General features: G+C 43.9%; 2 protein-coding genes across 2 annotated transcripts in view; one reads left to right on the forward strand and one right to left on the reverse strand.

Moving 5' to 3' along the window:
* Nucleotides 1–3,599: 3,599 nt before the first annotated feature.
* Nucleotides 3,600–6,760, reverse strand: DYNLT4 (dynein light chain Tctex-type 4). The gene is made up of 2 exons (XM_083619334.1): nt 6,508–6,760; nt 3,600–4,364 (listed from the first exon to the last, which is right to left on the reverse strand). Exon 2 carries the CDS (start codon nt 4,342–4,344, stop codon nt 3,637–3,639), a length of 708 nt encoding a protein of 235 aa, XP_083475460.1. The 5' UTR covers nt 4,345–4,364; nt 6,508–6,760; the 3' UTR covers nt 3,600–3,636.
* Nucleotides 6,761–11,911: 5,151 nt separating this feature from the next.
* The window catches only part of BTBD19 (BTB domain containing 19), a 54,651-nt gene continuing 43,624 nt past the window's right edge, over nt 11,912–22,938 (forward strand). Inside the window, exons 1-3 of the mRNA XM_083620213.1 lie at nt 11,912–12,376; nt 17,954–18,161; nt 22,618–22,671. Coding sequence (XP_083476339.1) covers nt 12,288–12,376; nt 17,954–18,161; nt 22,618–22,671 — 351 coding nt within the window. The 5' untranslated portion in view covers nt 11,912–12,287. The remainder of the gene's footprint in view (nt 12,377–17,953; nt 18,162–22,617; nt 22,672–22,938) is intronic.

The raw sequence follows: 22,938 nt of genomic DNA on the forward strand, positions 1-22,938 counted from the left end.
AACAGAATTGGGAATTATAATAATAATAATAATAATAATAATAATAATAATAATAATAATAATACTTTTTTATTTATACCCCGCCCTTCCTGGTTCAGAAAACCCGGCTCAGGGCAGCTAACAACAAATTTTAAACACTTAATTGTAGAAGCAGCATAAAATACAGTATAAAAACATGAATAACAATAAAATTCAAAGTTCAGAAATCAGTTTGGGGGAAATCCATCTAATAAGCATTAGTCACCAGGGCTAGCTGGCTGAATTAGTCCTACTTGGGCCAGCGAGGAGGCCAGGGGAGAATTAGCTGTGGGGTCTCAGAGCACATAATCTTCATAAAAGGGGAGAGGGGGAGGGAAGAGAAGGGAAATAAAAGTCAGGCTGAATTCAAATTAAAGGCCAGGTGAAATAGCTGTCTTACAGGCCCGGCGGAAGGAGGTTAAATCCTGAAGGGCCCTAGTCTCATGGGACAGAGCATTCCACCAGGTCAGATCCATCACTGAAAAGGCCCTGGCCCTGGTGGAGGATAGTCTGACTTCCTTAGGGCCTGGGACCTCTAAACTATGGTTATTCATGGACCTTAAGGTCCTCTGCGGGGCATACTAGGAGAGGCGGTCCTGTAAATACGAGGGCCCTAAGCCACAAAGGGCTTTAAAGGTCAAAACCAGCACCTTGAACCTGACCCTATACTCCACCGGGAGCCAGTGCAACAGGTAAAGCACTGGGTGAATATGATCCCATGGCAGGGACCCCATGAGGAGCCTCACTGCAGCATTCTGCACCCGCTGGTGTTTGTAGAACAGTTTCAAGGCAGCCCTGCGTAGAGTGAATTACAGTAGTCAAGCCTGGAGGTGACCGTCGCATGGATCACTGTGGCCAGATCGGGGTGGGAAATTGGAAGTGGAAATGGACTGGAAGTCAGTGCTGATGAGAGAGCACTGGTGTAACATGATCAAAACATCTAATCTTGCAGGCTTATTCGGGACCAATTGAAGTTTCTGGAACATTTTCAAAGGCATCCTGCGTACAATGCATGGCGGTTATCCAAATGGGTGGTTACCAAAGCACATGAGTAACAGAAGCAAAGGCTATTTTGGTCTAGGCAGAGCATGAACACTGGGGACTTCCCTGTACACAGGCAACATGGCTGGAGGCTGGTTCAAGCATGAAGTTATGTCCAGTACGGAAATCTCTTGCAGCTGTTTGAAAGTGGCTGAGATGTTCCTACTTGTGAGAACTGATTTAGACATTGCATAGACTAAGCTAATGAAATGCTGAGCTGAGATGTCGTGTTTGTGGGTTGTTCTTTTAAAAAATCTGTCTACAAACATAAAGTGTCCTTGTTGTTGCTTGTGATTTTTGCTGTTCTTTGATAGTCAACGAGTACAATTTGCAGCACCTAATCACAGTATAGTAGGTGCAGGATTTCTCTAGTGACCTGTCCAAAATGAACCCCCTTTAGGAATTATTGGAGGTACTTGGCGTATGTTTCCCACCTTTTGCTGACTGCTTTTGTTGTCACCTTGTTACCTCTAGCCTCTTATTTTACTACTATTTTTGATGAGTGCGCAAAGGAATTTCCTCTGGGTTGAGGTCATGTGCAACAGTGTGCGTTAGACAAAGCCACCTGCTTTGTTTGGTGCCCTGACATCCCTTCTCTTGGTGCTGTTGCCATCAGAGGCTTACTGAAGCATATCTGGTGTCTGCAGAAATGGGGCAGCTGTTGTAAAAAATGGAAAGGAGTTATTTTAGGGCAGGAGTGCTCTGTGTAAGGTTGCGAACTGGCTGTTTTTGAACTGGACTGAGGGGGTTCTCCTAGGTCATTCTCAGACTGGCAACAGCCAAAATGTGCATGTATTTAATTGAATTACCATGCAAAACTGAACAATGGCAGACTCCTTAAGATGAGCTCTGCTGGATTTATTTATTGATTTCTACCCCACCTTTCCTCCCAGAAGCTCAAGGTAGTATTTATGGTCCTCCCCTCCCCATTTTACCCTCACAAAACCCCTGTAAGGTTAAGTTAAGCTGAGAGGTGGTGATTGGCCCAAAGTCATCCAGTGAGCTTCATAACTGAGTGGGAATTTGAACCCTGGTCTCCCAGGTCCTAGCCCAACACTTCCTCCTACATGTGGTGATTGGCTTGTTAAATTTAATGCTTGGTCATATGTACATGTATTCACCATTAAGTGTGCATGGATTGTAGCCTTTGTTTGCTGTGTCTTGATTTGTCAAATGTTTATCAGGGTGAAGAAAGTTGTCATCCTTAATCAGCAATGAGACTTTTTCTGAATGTTGGCTGCAGCATAATGTGAAAAGCTTATTAAGATGGCTTGAGATGTTAGAGCCTCCTGAGGTCATGGAGTTAGTCTATTCCATCTCATCTCCACACCCTCATACCTACCAAAAGGAAAAAAAGTCTCATGGAGATTTTTCTTATTCATCTGAGAGACACTGTACTGGCAAGTGGGTTGATAGATGGAATTATTTTTCTGGCACAATCAGATAATTGCTCAGATACAAACTGTTCAAAGCACACCCACATGAAAAACGGTATCTTCTAGCAACGGGTTTAAATTACGGTAAGCCTGTAACTTCTTGTAGCACCTTGCAGAGAATTCATGGCAAATACAGGCACCCAGATCCAAGATTGTTACAGTTGAAGCCAGTGTCCTAACTTTGAGTCATCTCCACACTGTACAGTAGATGGAAATACATTGGTATTTATGAATATTTCATGCCTTTTCTGTACTTGCTTTTCTCATGAAGTTGATGCTGATATGTACTGAATCAGCAGTAGATGCATGTTTTCCATAAGCAACTGTATTTGGTCATAGGGAGATACAGATAGAGGCTCTTACAACTTGTGCATGAAGAAAGATACCTTTCTACTTGTGGAAAAGGTTCCCAGTGTTCTTCTGCTTGCACAAGTGGTTACAAAACATCTTGCACAAGCAGAAGCCTGAGAACTGCTGTAGAATCTATGTAGTTTAATGCTCTGTAAACTCCTTTGAGTGTTTGCAAAACTGCGCTGGTAGCTATTTTCACTGCACTCATGGTTCTTTCATGTCTTTGGGAATTAGTTTGATGCTAGAATATATTACTCTCTATATATTGTACTGTCTATGTGTAGGTAAATAAGCAGCCTAAAGTTAAGCTAAAAAGAAACTAATAGCTCCTGAGCCACCAGAACCCTTCTATTTCATATTACAGTCGTACCTTGGTTGTCGAATGCCCTGGAACTCAGACATTTTGGCTCCCGAACACCACAAACCTGGAAGTGATTGTTCCAGTTTGCGAACGTTCTTTTGGAACCCGAACGTCCAGTGGGGCTTCCGCAGCTTCTGAATGGCTGCAGGAGCTTCCTGCAGCCAATCAGAAGCCGCAATTTGGTTTTTGAACGTTTTGGAAGTCGAACGGACTTCCAGAACAGATTCCGTTCGACTTCCAAGATACAACTGTACTGTAATACATTTTTATCTGACAAATAATACTACGGATATTAAATTCTTCCACTATTTCATATCAACTTAAATTAAATATGGGTAATAACTACCCAAGTCACATTATGCATTTATTTTATTGCTAGCTTGTCACAGCAGGTAAGGGAGAGGGAACTTTAGGATCAGCAAAGCAAACTCATTCAAAATAGAGTCCATGAACTGTGGCCACAACAAAGAGTGATGAGTTAGTGAAAGTGGCAGATGCAAAACTGTCATTCTCCACATCCCAGAGGGATTGACTAGCAATGCGCAGACCTTGGTTGGCCTGTTGGCCCAGAAAGACATTACACACCAGCTTGTAGCGAGGTGGGATCAGCTCTTTGATTCTGTTCCGGATGAGGTCTGACAGGTTCTTGGCTACCTGCCCGCCGTTTGCAGGGTTATACTTGGCATCCCCTAGGTAGGTGGCTAGGACAGATTCAAGAACTTGCTGCACTTGGGAGGCATTAAATTTGCAGCCTTCATCTGGCTTCGTCTTGTAGCTATTTTCATAGTGCGTCTCCCGCATGGGCTCAAAGAGTGGTAACCCAGAGAAACTCACTCGGCCACAATGCATCCAGGGTCCAATGGAGAGCCGCCTTCCCCCAGCAGCCAGCGAGTTCCTCCTGCTGGGAAAGGGGGCATTGAGGATGCTCATGATGGAGCTTCTCCGGGATGGTGGAAAGGGGCCTTTCCCTTCTTCAATACTCTGCAAGCGAAGTAGTGGCTTGGGTGCCATATCTGTTGACTGGGAGTGCAGGGGGAGAGAGAGTGGCCCTGCCTTCGGATGGCCAGAGTCCGTGCCCTCTGAGGACATCATCTGGTTTAGAGTTTCCTGGGACAGTACCTGAGGCTGCTCTGCCATGCCTAAGTGGTAATCAACTCCTGGGACACAAGGGAAAGAAAAACTAAATTACATTGATACATTGCTGCTCACTAGGGCCACTGTACTCCCAGCAACCCATTTCTTTGTTCATCTGGACAAAAGTTTATTTACAGGTAAAGGGTAAAGGGACCCCTGACCATTAGGTCCAGTCGTGACTCTGGGGTTGTGGCGCTCATCTTGCTTTATTGGCCGAGGGAGCCGACGTACAGCTTCCAGGTCATGTGGCCAGCATGACTAAGCCGCTTCAGGCGAACCAGAGCAGCGCACGGAAACGCCGTTTACCTTCCCGCCGGAGCGGTACCTTTTTATCTACTTGCACTTTGGCGTGCTTTCGAACTGCTAGGTTGGCAGGAGCAGGGACCGAGCAACGGGAGCTCACCCCGTCCCGGGGATTCGAGCCGCCGACCTTCTGATCAGCACGCCATAGGCTCTGTGGTTTAACCCACAGCGCCACCCGCGTCCCTGCCTTATTTACAGGAGCATTCCTCAAAAAGAAAATGTTGACTCCCTCCTTCAAACACCAGGCAAAACCAGCAACGTACAAATGTCTATGTGCCCAGAGTATCTGAGAATGTCATTGCATGACTTTATTCTGTTATTTTTGGATGCTTTTGGTTGCTATTTTAGGTTTGTTTTTAAGTTTGCATGTTTTTATTGAGATTTAGGCTTGATTTGTTTGGTTTACTGCCCTGGGAGGGGGGCACATTATTGGGCAAAAGGGCAGTGGATAAATATGTTAAGAAAGGACAGATGGATGAAAGAAAGAAAGGGATGGCGCTTGGGATAGAGGACGTGACTCCTTCCCTGGTCTACCTCATCCAGGCTCAGAGGCTGGATCCGTCCATCAAGGAAAAAGGTGTTGGGGAGGGGTGAGAGTGGTTCTAGGAAGCGGGGGTTGAAAGCAGGTCCTGCCCATTGCATCTCTGGTTGAAACTTGCATCCCCAGACTGGCTGTTTTCTAGAATACTGGTGCAAGCCAAGTTCTAAGGAATTAGTCAATCGTTGCAGGAAATAAACCTTTAGCTCAAAAGGTAGTTTTATTACGTTTAAAAATTACACATGAAAACTGAGATTTTCCAATAAGTCTGTAACTCCAGATTCCATGAGGCAAGAGTCTTAAGAAAAAAAACATCAAAGGAAGTGGAATAAATGGGTCATTGCCAGGGACATTAAAACCAAGAAGGAAGAGTGGAAAGAACAGCTGCAAAAATTATTTCAGAGCCTTCTTCACTTCTTTTCTGTTGGGATTGGAAGCAATACATACTACAAACTGCCTGAAAGTGAGTGAGGGTGCATACTAGAGATCACATCTATGTAGGGATAAATCAAGACTTGATTTCCTTTCCTTTCCTTTCTTTGCTATTTTTAAAAACCCATTTTTAATTTTTTTAATGATTTAATCCTATGATTTATTTGGCATAGTCTATTTATAATGACATTTTTGTAGGACTGTAGGCGCCTTAAGCTCTTGGAGATAGAGCAGGTTAGGAAATTAAGTAAAATATGGCTAATTTGATTAGAAACAGGATCCTATCTTTTAAGGAAACGTTTACATGATAACAGTACAGATCTATTACTTTTTCAACTGACTTCAATGGCCTTTATTCAAACGACCACAGAAAAACAAGAAAGGAATGATTTCCCATGGCCAATGATATTTTTCTAGAAAAAGAGGTGCTGGAACACACCATGAACACCTCCCCTGTTCTCTTATAATGGCAATGGCACCCACCTGACAGGTGCTGGAACTGAATTTGGGCAAGTTCTGGTTGAAAAAAAGCCCTGGGTCTTTCAACTGAAAGTAATGGAAGTATTCTCACAACCATCTGGTAACCTTTTGCATTTTAGGTCAGATTAACTAAACAGAACAGTATAAATCTCCCTTTTCCATTTTCAAATACTCATTAGGTGAAAAATAGGCACATGCTTAACCTCACCTGATACTGATTAAGCAAAAAGGATGACTAAAATGTGATTACAGGTAATTAATTCCCATTAAGTGATCTTGTGTGCGCAGCACACATGAGTTCCAAAGCATGCGAGAAAATCATTGAAAACATCAGCAAAATATTTTGCTCAGTCAGCAAAAGGTGTGATTTATAGAGATGGACCACAGTGATGTTTGAGTCTGGCCTATCTTACCTGGAAGCAACGAAGCCTCACACAGAGGCCAGTGGGCTTGATAGAAGTTGAGTCCTGCTACATCCGTGGTCAAGAGATAGTCTGTAGAAGCTGTTTAATACCCTTCATCTTGCTAAAGCTTGCTCAGGCTTGTTGCAAGGACCTGCCAATGCCCTCGCCCCTACCTCCCTGCCTTATTCAGCTCCCTCCCCTCCCCTGGTAAATCATTGGCTGTTTAATGTGACAGTTCAATGGGGAGAGGCATCAAAGGCATTGCAGGAGGACTGGGCAGGCTGCCACCCGAAATACATGGTCTCCGTGGAGACTGTCTCACTCACATTATTTTTGCACAGATTAGAGTGTGTGTGTGGCAGTTAATGCCTCTATGCTTCATGGGGAGGGGGGGCAGAGGAAATATTTGGTTATGGCCTAATGTCCCTTGTAGCCACTAAAGTGCTAGGCCAAGCTAATGGGGTTCTGTTCTCAGTCAAGGGGCCTCCATGAGGTCATACATTCTGACCCCACCTTTCCCTTCCTATTTGTGTCTATGGTTCATAGCTGAATATAGCTTGTTGTCCAAACTGGATGTGATATTAACTGCATGAACTTCAGCAGCCTTGGAACCTTGGGAGAGAGAGAGAGGAGATCTCTCCAGACTGGTGTTTGATTGAAGGTATATTCTTCAACATGTCCTTGACACAATGATAATGCATTAGTGGCAGGTTTATTCTGCTTTGCTGGTTTGTTCTGTGATGCTTCCCCAAAGCTACCTCATTATTGCTGTCTGGAGGAGCTGCACACGACTTCAGCAGGACAAAAGTAAACCAGCAGGAAGTTACAGGATATATAGTGAATGGAAACAAAGCCATACAACCTCAAAACCTCAAACAGCATTGAAAGTGGGATTGTGTATGACTGCCCAGGTAGCATCATGAGCACCGAATAATCATGAATGTGAAATTCTGGAGGAGCCCAGGAACTCCTTCTCTTCCTGCCACACTCCTGAAAAAACTGTGCCCTCTTTGAAGCTGCTGTATGCATTTTAAGTGAACCTACCTTTGGCAAACAGGGAGGATTCCTATGAACAGCAAAGATCAGCTTCAGAGCAGAGGATCTTTGTAGGCTGGGTGTGGTGGGGAAGTCAGTACCATGGCAGAGACAGTTTAACTCTCTCTTTCCTTCCCACTACACAGTTATGAGGCTCCTCAGACTTCCCATGGACTTGCGAATTGCATGAGCTTCATCCACACAATTAAAGTTTGACCCTCATTCTCACTGTAGTCCCAAGTCCTGCTATGTAGACAAAACACCGCCTCACAATGGGCTTATTTTGGAATTGCCAGTTGCAACAACTGGATTTCATTTATTTGCTCTCCTTTTCCTTAGTGTGCCTAATGGAAAGGAAAGAAGAAACTTTATAATAATATGTTTATTTTACAAGGTTTGTTACTGGTTCCAGAACAGCATGGCTCTTAAAAAAACCTACTGAGTACCTTGTATTCCAGAAATAGTTTGTACTATTTGGTTAGTCAATACAGTGGTATGTCAGGTTAAGGTAAAGGTAAAGGTACCCCTGCCCGTACGGGCCAGTCTTGACAGACTCTAGGGTTGTGCGCTCATCTCACTCTAGAGGCCGGGAGCCAGCGCTGTCCGCAGACACTTCCGGGTCACATGGCCAGTGTGACAAGCTGCATCTGGTGAGCCAGCGCAGCACACGGAACGCCGTTTACCTTCCCGCTAGTAAGCGGTCCCTATTTATCTACTTGCACCCGGAGGTGCTTTCGAACTGCTAGGTTGGCAGGCGCTGGGACCGAGCAACGGGAGCGCACCCCGCCGCAGGGATTCGAACCGCCGACCTTTCGATCGGCAAGTCCTAGGCGCTGAGGCTTTTACCCACAGCGCCACCTGCGTCCTATGTCAGGTTAATAACTTAATTTATTCTGGAGGTCCGTTCTTAACCTGAAACTGTTCTTAACCTGAGGTACCACTTTAGCTAATGGGGCCTCCCGCTGCCACTGCGCCGCCGCTGCGCGATTTCTCTTCTCATCCCGAAACAAAGTTCTTAAACCAAGGTACTATTTCTGGGTTAGCAGAGTCTGTAACCTGAAGCGTCTGTAACCTGAAGCGTCTGTAACCTGCGGTACAACTGTATTATTTATTAGATAACATTAATTATAGCATAATTGCACACACACACACACCCCAACACAGATGCCCATGTGTCCTACCATAAAGGGGACATTCCTCCATTTGAAGTGCTGGCAGAGTACAGTCCTCTATTTCAAGGGCTACCTAAGTCAAATTTGGTTTAAAGATAAGGAACCATAACAAGGGATAACAGTGGAAAGTAGGCACATAGGCCACACAGTTGGTGAGATGTATTTTCTTTTAAATATAAAGAAAATTACTGTATTATTTTTTTAAAAAATGCATCCATGCATATAAATTAGCACTGCAAATATTGTGCAAATCTGTGTCCCCTTTTCTTATGATGCATAGATTGCCACTCTGACACATACACACATTCCAAAATAAAATAGAAAAGTACATTGGCTGACTAAAGCTACTCAAAGCCGGATTAAATTTGTTGAGATGCCATCAGCAGAGCCTTATGATCTAGCTACCAGCTGCACATGAATGCATGTAATGAAACCGTGACAGGCCCTATTGCTTAACTGCAAAGCAGCACCAGGAAGGGGTGATTTGGAGCAAATAAATAGCAGGGAGAAGGGGTGCTCAGTCCTGTCTGCTCCTTCACTGGTGAAACTCTATCTGAAGTGCATTTCCCCAGAAGGAAGAAGCCCATCATGATTTTATTATTTACACATATACATGAAGAATGTGCCATTAAGTATACAGTTGGCTATGATCAAATGTTGAACCTATTCTTATGTTATCAGGTTGCCGTGGTTGCAGCTCCCCTGTGGCTCCATCAGTTCCAGTGATAGCTTTGGTTACCCTTCATCCAAGCACTTGCCATCCACTTCCTGCAAACAGTCAGGCCTGATCTATTGTCCAGCTAAAGGTGTTCACTGATGCTGGGTCAAATCTGACATCTAAGTAGAAGTCAAAAGGCACTTCCCATGTATATCTTTTTAGAGGAAATAAAGCGATGCGGGGGTCCAGCTGCGGTCAGGTGATTTCTGACTAACCCAGACTGCTTTCTTTACCTGCATAATAAAACAATTTTGACAGGAACAGCACTTAATTGCCAGGCAGAGAGTTATACAAATGGAAGTGTATTGCACACTTTGTTCTGGGGATAGGAGAGAGCAATTTTTACCTTAGTCTGCGTACACATTACCGCTCACTCTGGTTCCAGTGCACTCTCACCACTGGTGTTCAAAGCTGGGGATCCATGACATTTGCCACAATTCCTATATGTCATGTAGTTTCTTGAGAAATACTGCTGTTTGGTGTTATTTCCCTCAAACCAGCTTCCATCTGATTTGAAAATGTAAGTCTTGTCCCCTTTGCAGTAAAGCTGAGGGGTGTACATTTGAGACAGCTGTTGCACATGTCAGATGACAGCTTCATAAATTCTAGGGTGGTGGAGTTGCAGGCGTGGGAAAACCAAACAGGTCCCTGAAGTATCTCTGGTGCACACAGCAACACGCAAATGCAACTTGAAATGCTGAGCAGGAAAACAAAGTTGCCGTGCTTTAAGCCACTAATGTACATCTCACTTAAGACATTAACTAGGCTTCAGTACCTTGGGCAGTAAACCTTAAGGATTTGATTAAAGAGTCTTCAGCCCCAGAAGGCCTTGTGGAGACCAACAGTCTCCCAAAGATATTATTTCAACAGCATGAAACCTATGTAGGGCAGCTCCTCAGCTAAGGATAGGTTTAGGTTACTTACAAGTGGGGTTGCCCAGTGACTGTTTCAGAAATTGAGCTAGGCTCCTGTACCTTTAATACGACTTTCCTGATAAGGCTCCCATCCACAAACAGACCAACCTAGCTTCATTGATAGAACTACATAACCCCTGCCCATTTGAAAGTGCCTTAACAGATACAATGCACTGCCACTTCAGACCATTAGCTAGGCCAGTTAGTTTAAGGCAGTATTTGGCTTTGAATGAAAGCCTGAGGGAGTAGGTGTTAGCAGTGTCTCATTCGCATCACAGAGGCAAAGACCAAATGGGAGCTACCGGTACCTCCTAAAAGTGACAGGGGCTGTTAACTAGGGCCACTTCTTATGTTTTATTTAACTTCTCACACTAGTCTGGTGATGCTGAAACAAGTCACCTGTGTATGTAGGAGTGTGTGTCAGATAATATGACCCTTTCCCCATGTCACTGCTAGTTTCACCTCTCCTTTGGGGCCAGATAGCATTGTGGCATGGATATGGGGAGTTATGATGTTATCTGCCCCTCCTCCCAAGTGGTATCCCTGCTTCAGACATTACTTCAGCTGTGAGACATAATAATTAAGGACGTCCATTTTATTGTACACTCATTATGATGCTTTCAGGGTGGTTATACGTGATTCTGCTTTCAATGCTATTCACGGCTGCAAAAGTTTCGGGGTGGTCATACTGCTTCATTTCCAATCAGTGCACATTCCGTAACTTCCTGCAGATGTTCTGGGTTTCTTGTCCCATTTTTACTGTGCTATAGGCCCTCTGGATAGCAATAATGTAGTAGCATTAGGAAAGTATTGCAGAACTAATAAAATATTGCAGAGCTAATAAAGAGGAATAATTAAGAGTGGCTGGGGAAACCCAGCCAGATGGGTGGGGTATAAATAAAATAGTAACAACAACAACAACAACAATATCTGACACTAATTCACATGTTGCGAAATATGCCCACAATAAAACATTGGCCTGGAGGGAACCACAGAAACAGTAACCACACCCATTAGGTACCGTAATTTAAGAATTGGCCCTTTGAGAGCAGGCAGGATGCTCAGTGTCAAAGGCCTTTGAACTATTTGAGTGCCTGGCCAGGTATATGGTCTTAAGGATGTTGCTATGATCCTAAACATTTCCTCTCACCTTCCCCCACCCAGTCTACACCTCTGCATTGGCCTGAGCTACTATTGACAGAAAGATAGTGCTGGAGTCTGTTATACGTGGATGTCATATGACCTCAACACATCACAATCTCTCTTTTTGTCACATGTGCACACACACATGCATTCTGCGACAATGAAGCAATCATTTCTATATGCCTTCAGGAAATTATGCAAAAGACCTTAGCAACTCTGTGGCAAAGCAGAAACACTGAGGATACCAGATGCAGAGATGTGTCATTTTCATTTCGCTGACAGAGGAGCTGGCAGTCCTGTGACCTCCCCATGCCAAGGATAAGCTCCTGCCAAGTTTGAGCCGGTTCTGATCTCCCCCCCCCAACCCCCCCATGCAGGCAGTTTCCCCAACACACAAAGGTCCAGTTTGCTTGCTTAAGACAGCCCCTGGAATGAGTCTATCCCCCTTTCCTTTTTCATTTAACCCCCGCCCTCTCATTTTTCCACATTCTCCAGCCTGTTTTGGCGCGTTGCTCCCTCGTTTTACAAAAGCCTTTCCCTTCAGGATTTCTGCGGTCCCTCCCAGAGCAGCTGGATTTTAGGGCCTGGGCAGCTGCTGTTGCCTGGCAATGAGCTATGTTGCTTCCCCCTTTTCTGGCCTTTCTCTGCATTCCTGCCTTGCAGCTGAGCGCCCAGCCAGCCGTGACTTCTCTCAGCTATATCTTTATCACAGACAGCCAGGCCAAGGAAGCCCCCGCTGAGCCCCTGAACATGCCTGCTGCCCTGCTCTCCTAGGCCTGGTCCTGATCCGGAGCCCATTCCCTAACTATGGCCTCTCCTTGCTCAGCTGTCCTGCTAGGGGATTCAGCTGCCTTTGCTGCCGCCCTCAGGACTCTCATCAACAACCCACAGTTCAGGTGAGCCAGCGGAAGACCCAGCTAAGAGAGCCTGGGGATCAAGATGGAGCTGGGAGTGAAGGCCACAACAGGGAGGTAAACTGTAGAGCAGGTTTTAAGTTAGCTCTCCCAGGCTGTTGAGCTGGAAAGATTCATAATACTGGGTCACTGTGAAGAGAAGAAACAGACCCCACCCTGCTCCACTATCTGCCAATCTCTCTTGCAGATTTGGCTCATGATTGTCAGGGAAGTATTACATGTTTGTAAGCAGTACAGAAATACTGTGGTGAATGATACCACATATGATGGTGTTATCTTGGATCCTCTGCTTTTAGGGATCATGAAGAGTGGGAGGGGATATCTGAAAAAGGTTTTAAAATTATCAAAGAAAGGAAAATTATCCTCTCACCCAGGTGCAAATAATCTGATGAAATATTTTTTTGTATGCATTATTGGGGAGGGGAGTTGGAACAGTTTGTTTTTAAATCACAGTTGTAAATTTTTTAGTGATAACTCTATTGCTTTATCTTTTCGTAAACTGCTCTGATGTTGTTTTTTTCTACAGTCAAGTGGTATATTTTGTGTGTGAAATAAATAAGCAGATTAGAATACAAAATATGTTATTAAGGCATGGGTCAGCTGTTCCTATGAGCTTTTCTGTTGTTGTTTTAGATGTGGAGATGATAGTAAAGGTGAAACCATATATACCAGAAGCACAGCATGAGTGACTGGCTGTGCATTATTGTGTCAGTTGGGAATGCTTTGGCTACCCAAAATATCATACAATTCAACCTTTACTTCACCAGTTTGATGCCCTCTAGATGTTTTGACCGTCAACTCCTATCACCCCCAGCCTGCTTGCACTTCAGAACAACTGGAAGGTGCCAGGTTGACAAAACTGGTTCAATTGATGGGCAGAGCAGAGCAATCCTACAAGGGGCTGGGGGTGTATGGAGTGGCAGATTCCTACCTTTCATCCATTGCGCTGCCCAAGGTAAGGGCCCTGTCCATGCTAGGATCCCCATCATGGCACCATAGCTCTCCACATTGGGTCTTCACACCTTGTTATCTGCCTCTTTCTGAGTCACAGCTTTGCCTTCCGTATAACACCAGAATCTATTTTTCATAAACAAGGGGGGGAAACACTGGTGTAGCCTTGAGCACAATTTACAGGCCAGGCCAGTGGGCTGTCCACACCAACATCTTGCTTTCAACAAATGTGGCATTATTTTGGCAACATGCTGCATGTCCTGCTGACCACTCTGATTAACAATAGTGTTGCTAGGTACTTAAAGGGTCACAAAACAGATCAGCAACAACCTTGCATGAATATTATAGGGTACCTTTAGACAAATGAAGCTGGTAGGTGGCTCAGGTCTAACCATCACTGCACTTAGATGCACATCCTGCATTTTAAAAAGGCGGACCCTGCACAAAAGGACAGGAGATATGGGGGCCCGTACAAAAGACTCAGGGCTTCAGCCCCCTGTACCAAGAATGCCTTTGCTGGTTAACATCCACTGGATTTTCTGTGTTAATACTGATACTTGTTAGGTAATAGTTATTGAAGAGATGCATCATAAGCATCCTCTCCAAAGATGCTACCCTCTTGAGTGAAGTACTACTTACCGGGAACTTGGTACTTAAAAAGGTTCCATGTAATAGCTCTTAACTGCACGGAGAGCCTGTTATCTCTTGATTCCTGTTATGCAGTGCCTGAGCACACTCCCATTTCCCGACAGTGATGATTGGCCCTTCACAACCCGCTCCCGATCTATGTTTAGAGGTGCTACATCAGTGATGGCCAAACTTGGCCCTCCAGCTCTTTTGAGACTACAACTCCCATCATCCCTAGCTAACAGGACCAGTGGTCAGGGATGATGGGAATTGTAGTCCCAAAACAACTGGAGGGCCAAGTTTGGCCATCACTGTGCTACATGGACAACAACATTTTGAAACAATTAGCTGCTTTCACCTGTTTTATTGATCAAATTGAGCTTCAGTGTATATGTCATGTTACCTCATCTGTGCCTCAGATGATGGGCCCAGGACTGAAGCTAGGCTTCTCTCAAAGGATTCTCAGCCCTACTTCCTTGATTGCTTACTTGATATTACATACAACATGAGATGGGCATTAATCCTGTGAAAAATTGGAGCTTCAGTTTGTGCTAATGTCCTAATCTGTGAATGCCCTTCAGTCAGTGCTAATGCCCTAATCTATTAATGCTGGTTGAGTAAAAGTTTGAGGATCAATGCATTAATTAATTTCTTAGTATTACTTCATACGTTTAATTCAGCTTAGAACCGATCATTTTTTGTCCTCCAAGCCATCAGAAATGGCTGATACTTAAGCAGAATTTGAGGTGGAGATTTCCCTCCTTATTCAATGTGGGTTGCCTTGCTTTTTGGAACTATCAGGATGTGTTTTTCTAAATGCTTTCCTTATCCGAATTGTGCTGCTGGTACAGTGGTCACATTGCATGATTTTCATCTGTAATAAACAGGATCTTTTCCTATTACAATATCTAATTTAGAGATATAGCAATCGGGGATTGCATGGCACAAGTGAAGATTCTCTTCCCATGAAGAATTTGGTCAGGATGTAAGGGATTTTTCTAGGGGCTTACCATACAGAATTGCATTATGTGGTTACTGAATATAGAGGAGCCTGCCTCTACATTCTAGATGAATTTTTAGTTTCTCATTTTTCCATACTTAATTTCAATCCATTATATTTCTGCATCACTTTGCTTAAAAAAAAAAGTCCCCAATTTTGCAAGGAGATTTTAAGCAGATTGTATTTGTACATTGCAGTAGTGTTGATGAGGAGTTATCCCAACTGCATGTGAGGAGACCATTTTATTCCTCCACTGAGGGTCTTTCCAGAGAGATGGTTTGTTTGGTTTTGCACAATGTTGATTCCTATTTGTTCCTTGGGGATTCAGAGCCATTGCTGAATGAATACTGCATTTTCCTAGCTGTCAAACTATATTATGTTGTCATTGAAAAGAATGATATTTTCTCCTACCTGTTAACATGTCCATTGTGAATGAGAGTGCTGAATGGAATGTGCTCATGGGCGTAGCCAAGCGGGGAGGCAGGGAGGGGCAGCTGCCTCCCATAATCAATAAAAATCAATAGAAATACATAGCAAACTGGGGTTCTGCCCCCCCAACAACCCTGGCTACGCCCATGAATGTGCTTGTGTGAATATTCCAGCCTCCTATGGATAGCACCTATGACTTAATTAGTTGCACGTATCATCATGGCGTATCATTATTATTATTATTATCATTATTATTATTATTATTATTATTATTATTACAATAACAATATCATCACCAGTCATTATAACAAAAATTATACTAGTGCAATATCTTCTTTAGAGGCGTAATGCTTCCTACTAATAAAAAGACATTTAACAGAAGGCTGCCTCCTTTGGTCTACAGTAGTGGATGCTGTTTTGTGGTACTTTCACTTTATATTGATTTAGTTTACACTCCATCTTCAACAATGGAACATGTGTGTCCCCTGCTTTTACTTTCAAGTGTTGGTGTCCCCCTGCCCTCCTGCAGCAAGGCATGATATTATTCAACTGGTGCTAGCTCAGGGCTGGGAAAAGCCCAGGGAAAGTGCAGCTTATTTAGCAACTGATACTTTCTATAATATGGCACTGCGGCTGTTTGCGTTGGTGTAGTTAGCAACTGAGATGATTGTTTTGTTTCAGAGGAATTGACATTTTACGAACAGGTGTGAGTCAAAAATGCAGATTAGTTTTCTGGTACATAGAGGTCAGCGAGAAAGCCGCTAAGGTAATGGAAAATGAAGTGAAGTGCTGAGTCAATTACAGAACAGGCCCTGCTGTTTACATACCTGGGTTTACATACCCATGTACTGTAATGTGGCAGGGAAATCTTCCTACATCCGTGCTTCGACTCAAAGCAACTGGAGCAGGCCCTTTCTATAACTCTGGTGCCCTTGCATATACAACTGGGCAATTCATAACACTGCTTGGAACACAGAAGTAAGCATCAGGTGGCTGCTTTACTTAAGCCCATGTAGATTGCCAAATTATTCCACTTCTACTTCATGCTGATCTGGTCATGTGCAGCCACTGCCATGTGTTAAACTTATTCATCTTTTTTGCCATGCTGTTGCTTCCTGATCCCCTTCAGGCTCCGTGCCCACCCACCCTTCAGAGTCCCATCCAGGTCACACTGGGGTGGAGAAAAGCAAGCCAGTCTGTACATTACATGAGCTACATAGATGTGCCTGCATTCGTGCATTTTTTACCCAAATTTCCAGAATGTGCCCCCTTCCCCACCCCCTGCAGCTCAAACCCAGCACTGAAGGGGTGGAATTGTAAGGGGATTTTACCCCCTGGTTTGGTTCTGGATCAGATTAGAGTCACCCACCCCTGTAATTTGTAGTATTACAGGATATAATAATGGCCACAAACATGGAAGGCTTTAAAAGGGGGTTAAACAAATCCATAGAGGATAAGGCTACCTGTGGCTTCCGGCCATGATTCTGGAGGTGGCATGCCTCTGAATATGAGCACAAATGGGGAGGGTGCTATTACTCTCAGGGCCTGCTTGTGAACTCCCCAGGGGCATCTGTTTAGCCACTGAGAGAACATGATGAGAGGACTTGATGGGCCTTCAGCCTGATGCAGCAGGGCTCTTCTGTTGTAACATGTAGTTCGACCCCAGGAAAAAATACATGCAGCCCAGATAGTGTATTTACTGAGTTTGCTGAAACTGAGGAGGAACAGCAGGAAATCAAGTGCGCTATTAAAAGCCCCATTCAAGTGCTTTATGCTTTATTTCTAAAATGAGAACTGTTGAGGTTAATGTCACATCCTCTGTCTGGGAAGCTCTTACTCCATTCTTTCTGTATGGTGACTGTCTTTGTTTATGCAGTGCTGAAGAGAAGGCTCTCTGCTTGATGGATTACTATTACTGCTTCATTTATTCTAGGACTAAATCTGGCACTTGGGTTGCCACTTGTCCCTAGAAAAATGTGATTGTCCTTTCTTTGGGAGGGGGGGAAATGTGTTCCCTGTCCTGTTTGGACTTCAAACAGGACACCTTTTTCATGTATTCAAGCACATCCTGGTCCTCCTCAAAACTATGTGAGCAGAGGGTGGGTCCAGTGGGAGTAGGTAAGCAAGAGCCTGAGTGGGAGTTTGTGCAGGCAGAAGGTGGGTCCATGAGGAGGAGAGCTGAGAGCAAGAGTTATTGCTGGACACAGGTAGAGGGTTGGGTGGCGCTGGGAGGAGCAGTTCGAGAGAGAGTTTTTGTGTGGGCAGAGGGTAGGTGTTTGCAGCACACAGGTCTTATAGCCCAGTCAGGAGGGCTTATGATGAAAAAGTGGTGGGCATGGAAGGGCTTCAGCACCAGCTGCTCTACAGCTGATCAGAGAAAGGGGGATGCTGCTGAACATGTAGTTTGTTGGCCTACTGCAAATTTTCTTTGAACACAGGCCAGCTGAACTCTGCAAGATGGTTCTCAATGGGGAGAGTAGCTGGAGAAAGGGGAGAGCAGGGCAGGGTGTTGAGAAGTGTGCATGGTAAACTCATTGCCTGTTTTCCCACAGTGATGTGACATTTCTGGTAGGCAGAGAGCAGAAGGAAATCTTTGCCCATCGCTGCCTCCTCACTTCCCGCTGCCAGGCACTCCATGCAATGTTAAGCCAGCCCCAGGAGATGCAAGCCCCACTGATCCTGAGCCACGTGCAGCCAGAGGTGTTCCTCGCAGTCATTGAGTATCTGTACACCAATAATGTCACCCTCAACAACAACATTGTAAGTATGACTTGTATTAGTACAGGCTTGGCTTGCAGTGAAGTGAGTAAATGGAGAATGGCTTAAAATTAGTAAATGGTATTATTAATGTGCTTATGAGGAAACACAAACCTTTTAAGTCACCCTTGCAGATCAATTAAAAAATGTTACCAACACGAGTCTTGACAGATAATAATAGGTCCTCCCCGCAACCTTTTCCATTGTGTGTCTGATTTTTACTGCTGGTCCTGTTTGCAGATTCAGTGTACGCAATTTTAAATCATGGGTACTGTACATATATATTTCTCTATAAAAAGTAACCCACACAGTCTATTGTTGTTAAAAAGCAAAGGTGTATGATGTTTTCGTCCATAAGATGATGATGATTGAAGTAAGTCACTTCTGCTTATTATGTGCTATATTTATAATGGCAATCTGGTAAAACAGATATGTTAGTGATTATGCTGATAATGGAGAGAGAGAGAGGCCCTGCTCATAGCAATCTATTCACCTGGAAAGAATCATTATGCACCCCACATACGTGCTTAATCTCAAGGCTACTCTAAACCACAGAAAGGGCAGCAACCACCCTGGTATAATGCAGCTGTTGCTTGGTTGAATGTGCTAAGACTCAGTTCTAGTAAAACAGTAGTGATATTTGAAAGCTGAGTAGCATCAGTGTCTTAGTATTGGATTTGCTCCATCCTCTGCTGCATTGCCCTGTCTCTAGCATCTCCGTCTTGTATCACAGAGCCAGTGCTTTGAGCTCTGAAAATCCTGTCTCTTTTCACTGCAGAAGATCTAGAAATTGGGAGAGGATGTGGGCTGGGTGTCTGTGCAAGAATGCTGACTTAATCAACCACCATTAGCAGCTTCCACATAATTGGGTTGTTACTTAGGTTTTTCTTAATTTAAAAGCTCTTGAATCAGATCTGTGCATCTCCTAGTGATTTCAGACTGCAGCCAAGTAAGGCAATGAAATTACTTGTGAGTCAGCGCAGTAGTTTCAAGATTATGTTTAGCACCTAAAATGGAGCAGCAAGCTCATAAAATGGAGGCTTTTTTACTGGCAGAGATGAAGGAAAGTCTCTGATGAGCACCACAAAATCCAGTTCTTTCCATCAATGTCATATGTGTGGCACATCCTCTTTTTAGCTAACCCTTCTCTATTTTACGTTTTATTTTTAACAAATGTTTAGGATAGGGGCTCTCTTGTTCACTTGTGCAGCGATTGTAGAATACAGATAATTTGGGCTGCACCTTTTCCCCATTGTGCATTAACAAGCAGGGAAGACTACATTTTTCTCTTACTGATTCAGGGACCTGAAGCTGTTTATTTGGATGAGGGTGGATGGAGCTGTGGCCCTCCACCATCCCTGACCATAGGATATGTGGACTGGGTCTGACTGGAATTGGGAGTCCAACAACATCTGCAGGGTCACAGGTCCCCTGCTCTGATCTAGAGTCACAGAATTCTCTTCTTGGTTTTGGGAAAGAAATTGCTGCCATCATGCTGGTCGAAAGTTTCAGTTTTGATCTGTAGATATATTATTCTAGCCTTGTTTTATATCAACCACTGTGGAAATATTCCTTCAGTAAGGGCAGTATATAAATATTGTAAACCAATCAATATATTGTCATAGGAAGAAAGGGGCAACCTTAAGATTTGGAAAAATTTCCTTCTGTGTTAATCAGCAGGTAGCTGTTGTTCAGGTTTTACATATGCCTGCAGTATTGGCAGCATCTCACTCCTGTGACTCAGCTTCTCTGTCAGGAGCTGCCTCCAGGGAAGGTTGAATTCCAGCCCTGTCATCATAAAAGGACATAGTAGATGGTGTGTTTGACATCTCGCTGCCTCCCTCTGCCATTCCTTGCTGTGAATGATTAGAGACTGAGTTTGTACCACCCAAACAAATTCAAATTCAAATAGCTTTGGTTATTTTATGTAAAAAAAAAGGTAAAGGGACCCCTGACTATTAGGTCCAGTCGCGGACGACTCTGGGGTTGTGGCGTTCATCTCGCTTTATTGGCCGAGGGAGCCAGCGTACAGCTTCCAAGTCATGTGGCCAGCATGGCGAAACCAGAGCAGCGCACAGAAACACCATTTACATTCCCACCGGAGTGGTACCTATTTATCTACTTGCACTTTGACATGCTTTCGAACTGCTAGGTGGGCAGGAGCTGGGACCGAGCAATGGGAGCTCACCTTGTTGTGGGGATTCGAACCGCCGACCTTCCGATCAGCAAGCCCTAGGCTCAGCTGGAGATAGGGAGAGAAATAAAGAGACATAAAAATGTTGTCCTCCCCCAGCTTTTCAGTTACACCAATCTGTCCCATCCCCCCCCCAAAATAAATATTGCAATCAGTGCTATTTTTCTGGAAAAAGAGGTGCTGGAACTGAGTTCCGGTGAGTTCTGGATGAAAAAGCCCTGGTTGCTATATTGGTCGATAAAAATATCCAAAATCCATAGCTCTTCAATACTATTTGCCATGCTTTTGTGACATTTTGGTGGTCCTGAGAGATGTATTGCTCAGCTATGGATTTTTGAATATTTGCCATAGAAACCATAATCAGGTATCAGGTACATTTTTTTCATTACATCAGCAACAACTTCTACATAAGGTAGAGTCTGGATTTATTAAATAGGTAATAGTTGGAGAGTATATGAACTGCAGTTTGCTGACATTCATCAGGGAAGTTTGGACTGTCCTGTGTTGCTGGCTGCACCAAACTCATCTGATCCTTATAATGTTTTCTCTTATTCTCTCTCACACAGCTCAGGACGTTGCTTTCATTCTTTGGAATTTTTAGCAGCCACACCCAGCAGCATGAGAAGGGCTGGATGTTTCATGGGCTGGGAAGAACATTCTACGCACTCCTTAATGCCCAGTAGAAATTCCAGGAGAGATATAGTAACAGCTATCCAGGATGGGGGCAGAGGGGGAGCAGCTCTAGTAGACAAGCCTAGATTCTAGGGTTTAAGTGTTTAATTTGTTCTTAATCTGTAGAAATGTGATGATTATGAACCTAAAAGGGGCAGAGAATTGCAGCTGCCAACTTTGTGAACTAAAGAGTCCACAATGGTGAGAAGAAAATGTGGGGAAATAGGATTTTGAAAAGAGGGAACTACAAACTCATGTGTGAGCGCGCACGCGCGCACACACACACACACACACACATGTGCCATTAAAATGAATATATTGGCTAGGATGCTGTTTTTATTCCAATCAATCCCAATTGTAAACAATTTAAGCTACTTCAAAGAATGGAAAAAAGATCTCTCTAAACATATCTGGCGGGGGGAAAGCCAAGAATTAAACATAAAATTATGATAGATACAAAAGAAAGAGGAAGCTTTGCTCTGCCAGATTTGCAAATGTATAATGAGGCAGCTTGTTTGTGTTGGTTAAAAGAATTGATTATATTGGACAATGCAGACATCTTAGATCAGGGTTCAGCAAACTTTTTCAGCAGGGGGGCAGTCCACTGTACCTCAGACCTTGTGGGGGGCCAGACTATATTTTTTTTGGGGGGGGGGAATGAATTCCTATGCCCCACAAATAACCCAGAGATGCATATTAAATAAAAGGACACTTAATCATGTAAAAACACGCTGATTCCCGGACCGTTCGTGGGCTGGATTTAGAAGGCGATTGGGCCGCATCTGACCCCCGGGCCTTAGTTTGCCTACCCATGTCTTAAATCTAGAGGGTCATGGCTTAACATTTGACTGGCATGCATGTCTCTGGTATGGGAAGGCTAAAACCTACAAGAGTTTTATGAACCACATCCTTAGGAAGAATCTGTATAGAATCTGGGAGAAATCTAAAAATCTGCTGGAAAGAAAAACACCTTTATGGCTATCTCCCATTGAAGCAATGGCAATTAAGAGAGTTGATATGGACAGACAATGGGCGATTTACAGGGAACTGGTGAATTCTACAGCGGGGGGACGACCCAAACTGAATTCAATGGGAAACTTTAGAAGCCAAGTTATGGTTTGGTTGCAATATCACCAGATATACGACAGGTTTAAATTAGAAAGAATGGATTTCTGGACCAAAGCTCACAATCTGAAAAACAACTCTTAGAAAATAAGGATAAACTTCTGTCTAAAATGTATAATTTTTTTATTAGAATGGGAAACAAAAGACGAGCTTGTTAAAGCTTCAATTACACACTGGGCAATAGATATAGGACACAATATAGATCAAAACCTCTGGGAGAAACTTTGGAAAAGCATATTTTTCTGGCACGAGTGCTGGAGGGGGGAGGGTAGGAAGGCAAACTCCCATCGTGTGAGCAGCAGTCTAATTGTGCAAGTCAAATTTTGCTCATAGAAACTTTACAGAAAGCTGAAGGGCAAAAGACCGAGAAAATCAGGATGGATTCAGGCACGTGCCATAATTGCCGATAGAACAGAGAGCATCAAGTACCGAGAGCGTACATTAATCACTCCTTTGTTTTGACTGTAGGCCCTGGAGGTCCTGACTTCATCCATAGAGTATGGGCTGGATGACCTCAGAAAGGTAAGCACTATGCTTTGTGTCACTTAAGTTGATTCTCCACGAGATGTATTTGTAATGTAATTACTTCTGCTTGCATATTACAGGGTGAGGGATGTAGGAGGTTTTGCTCAATGACACAACCTCTGGGATGCAGCAGGGCATGTTATTGGCTGCTTTAAAATAGCCTGCTGGTGATTGAACCCAGATTCCCCTAATCCTTATCAGTGGATCCCACACAGACGTGCCTTCCATTGTGTGCTCTCTTTCACAATGAAAGCAGAATCCCAC

The sequence above is a fragment of the Podarcis filfolensis genome (genome assembly GCF_964270895.1).
Source record: "Podarcis filfolensis genome assembly, chromosome: 6".
Lineage (NCBI taxonomy): Eukaryota > Metazoa > Chordata > Lepidosauria > Squamata > Lacertidae > Podarcis > Podarcis filfolensis.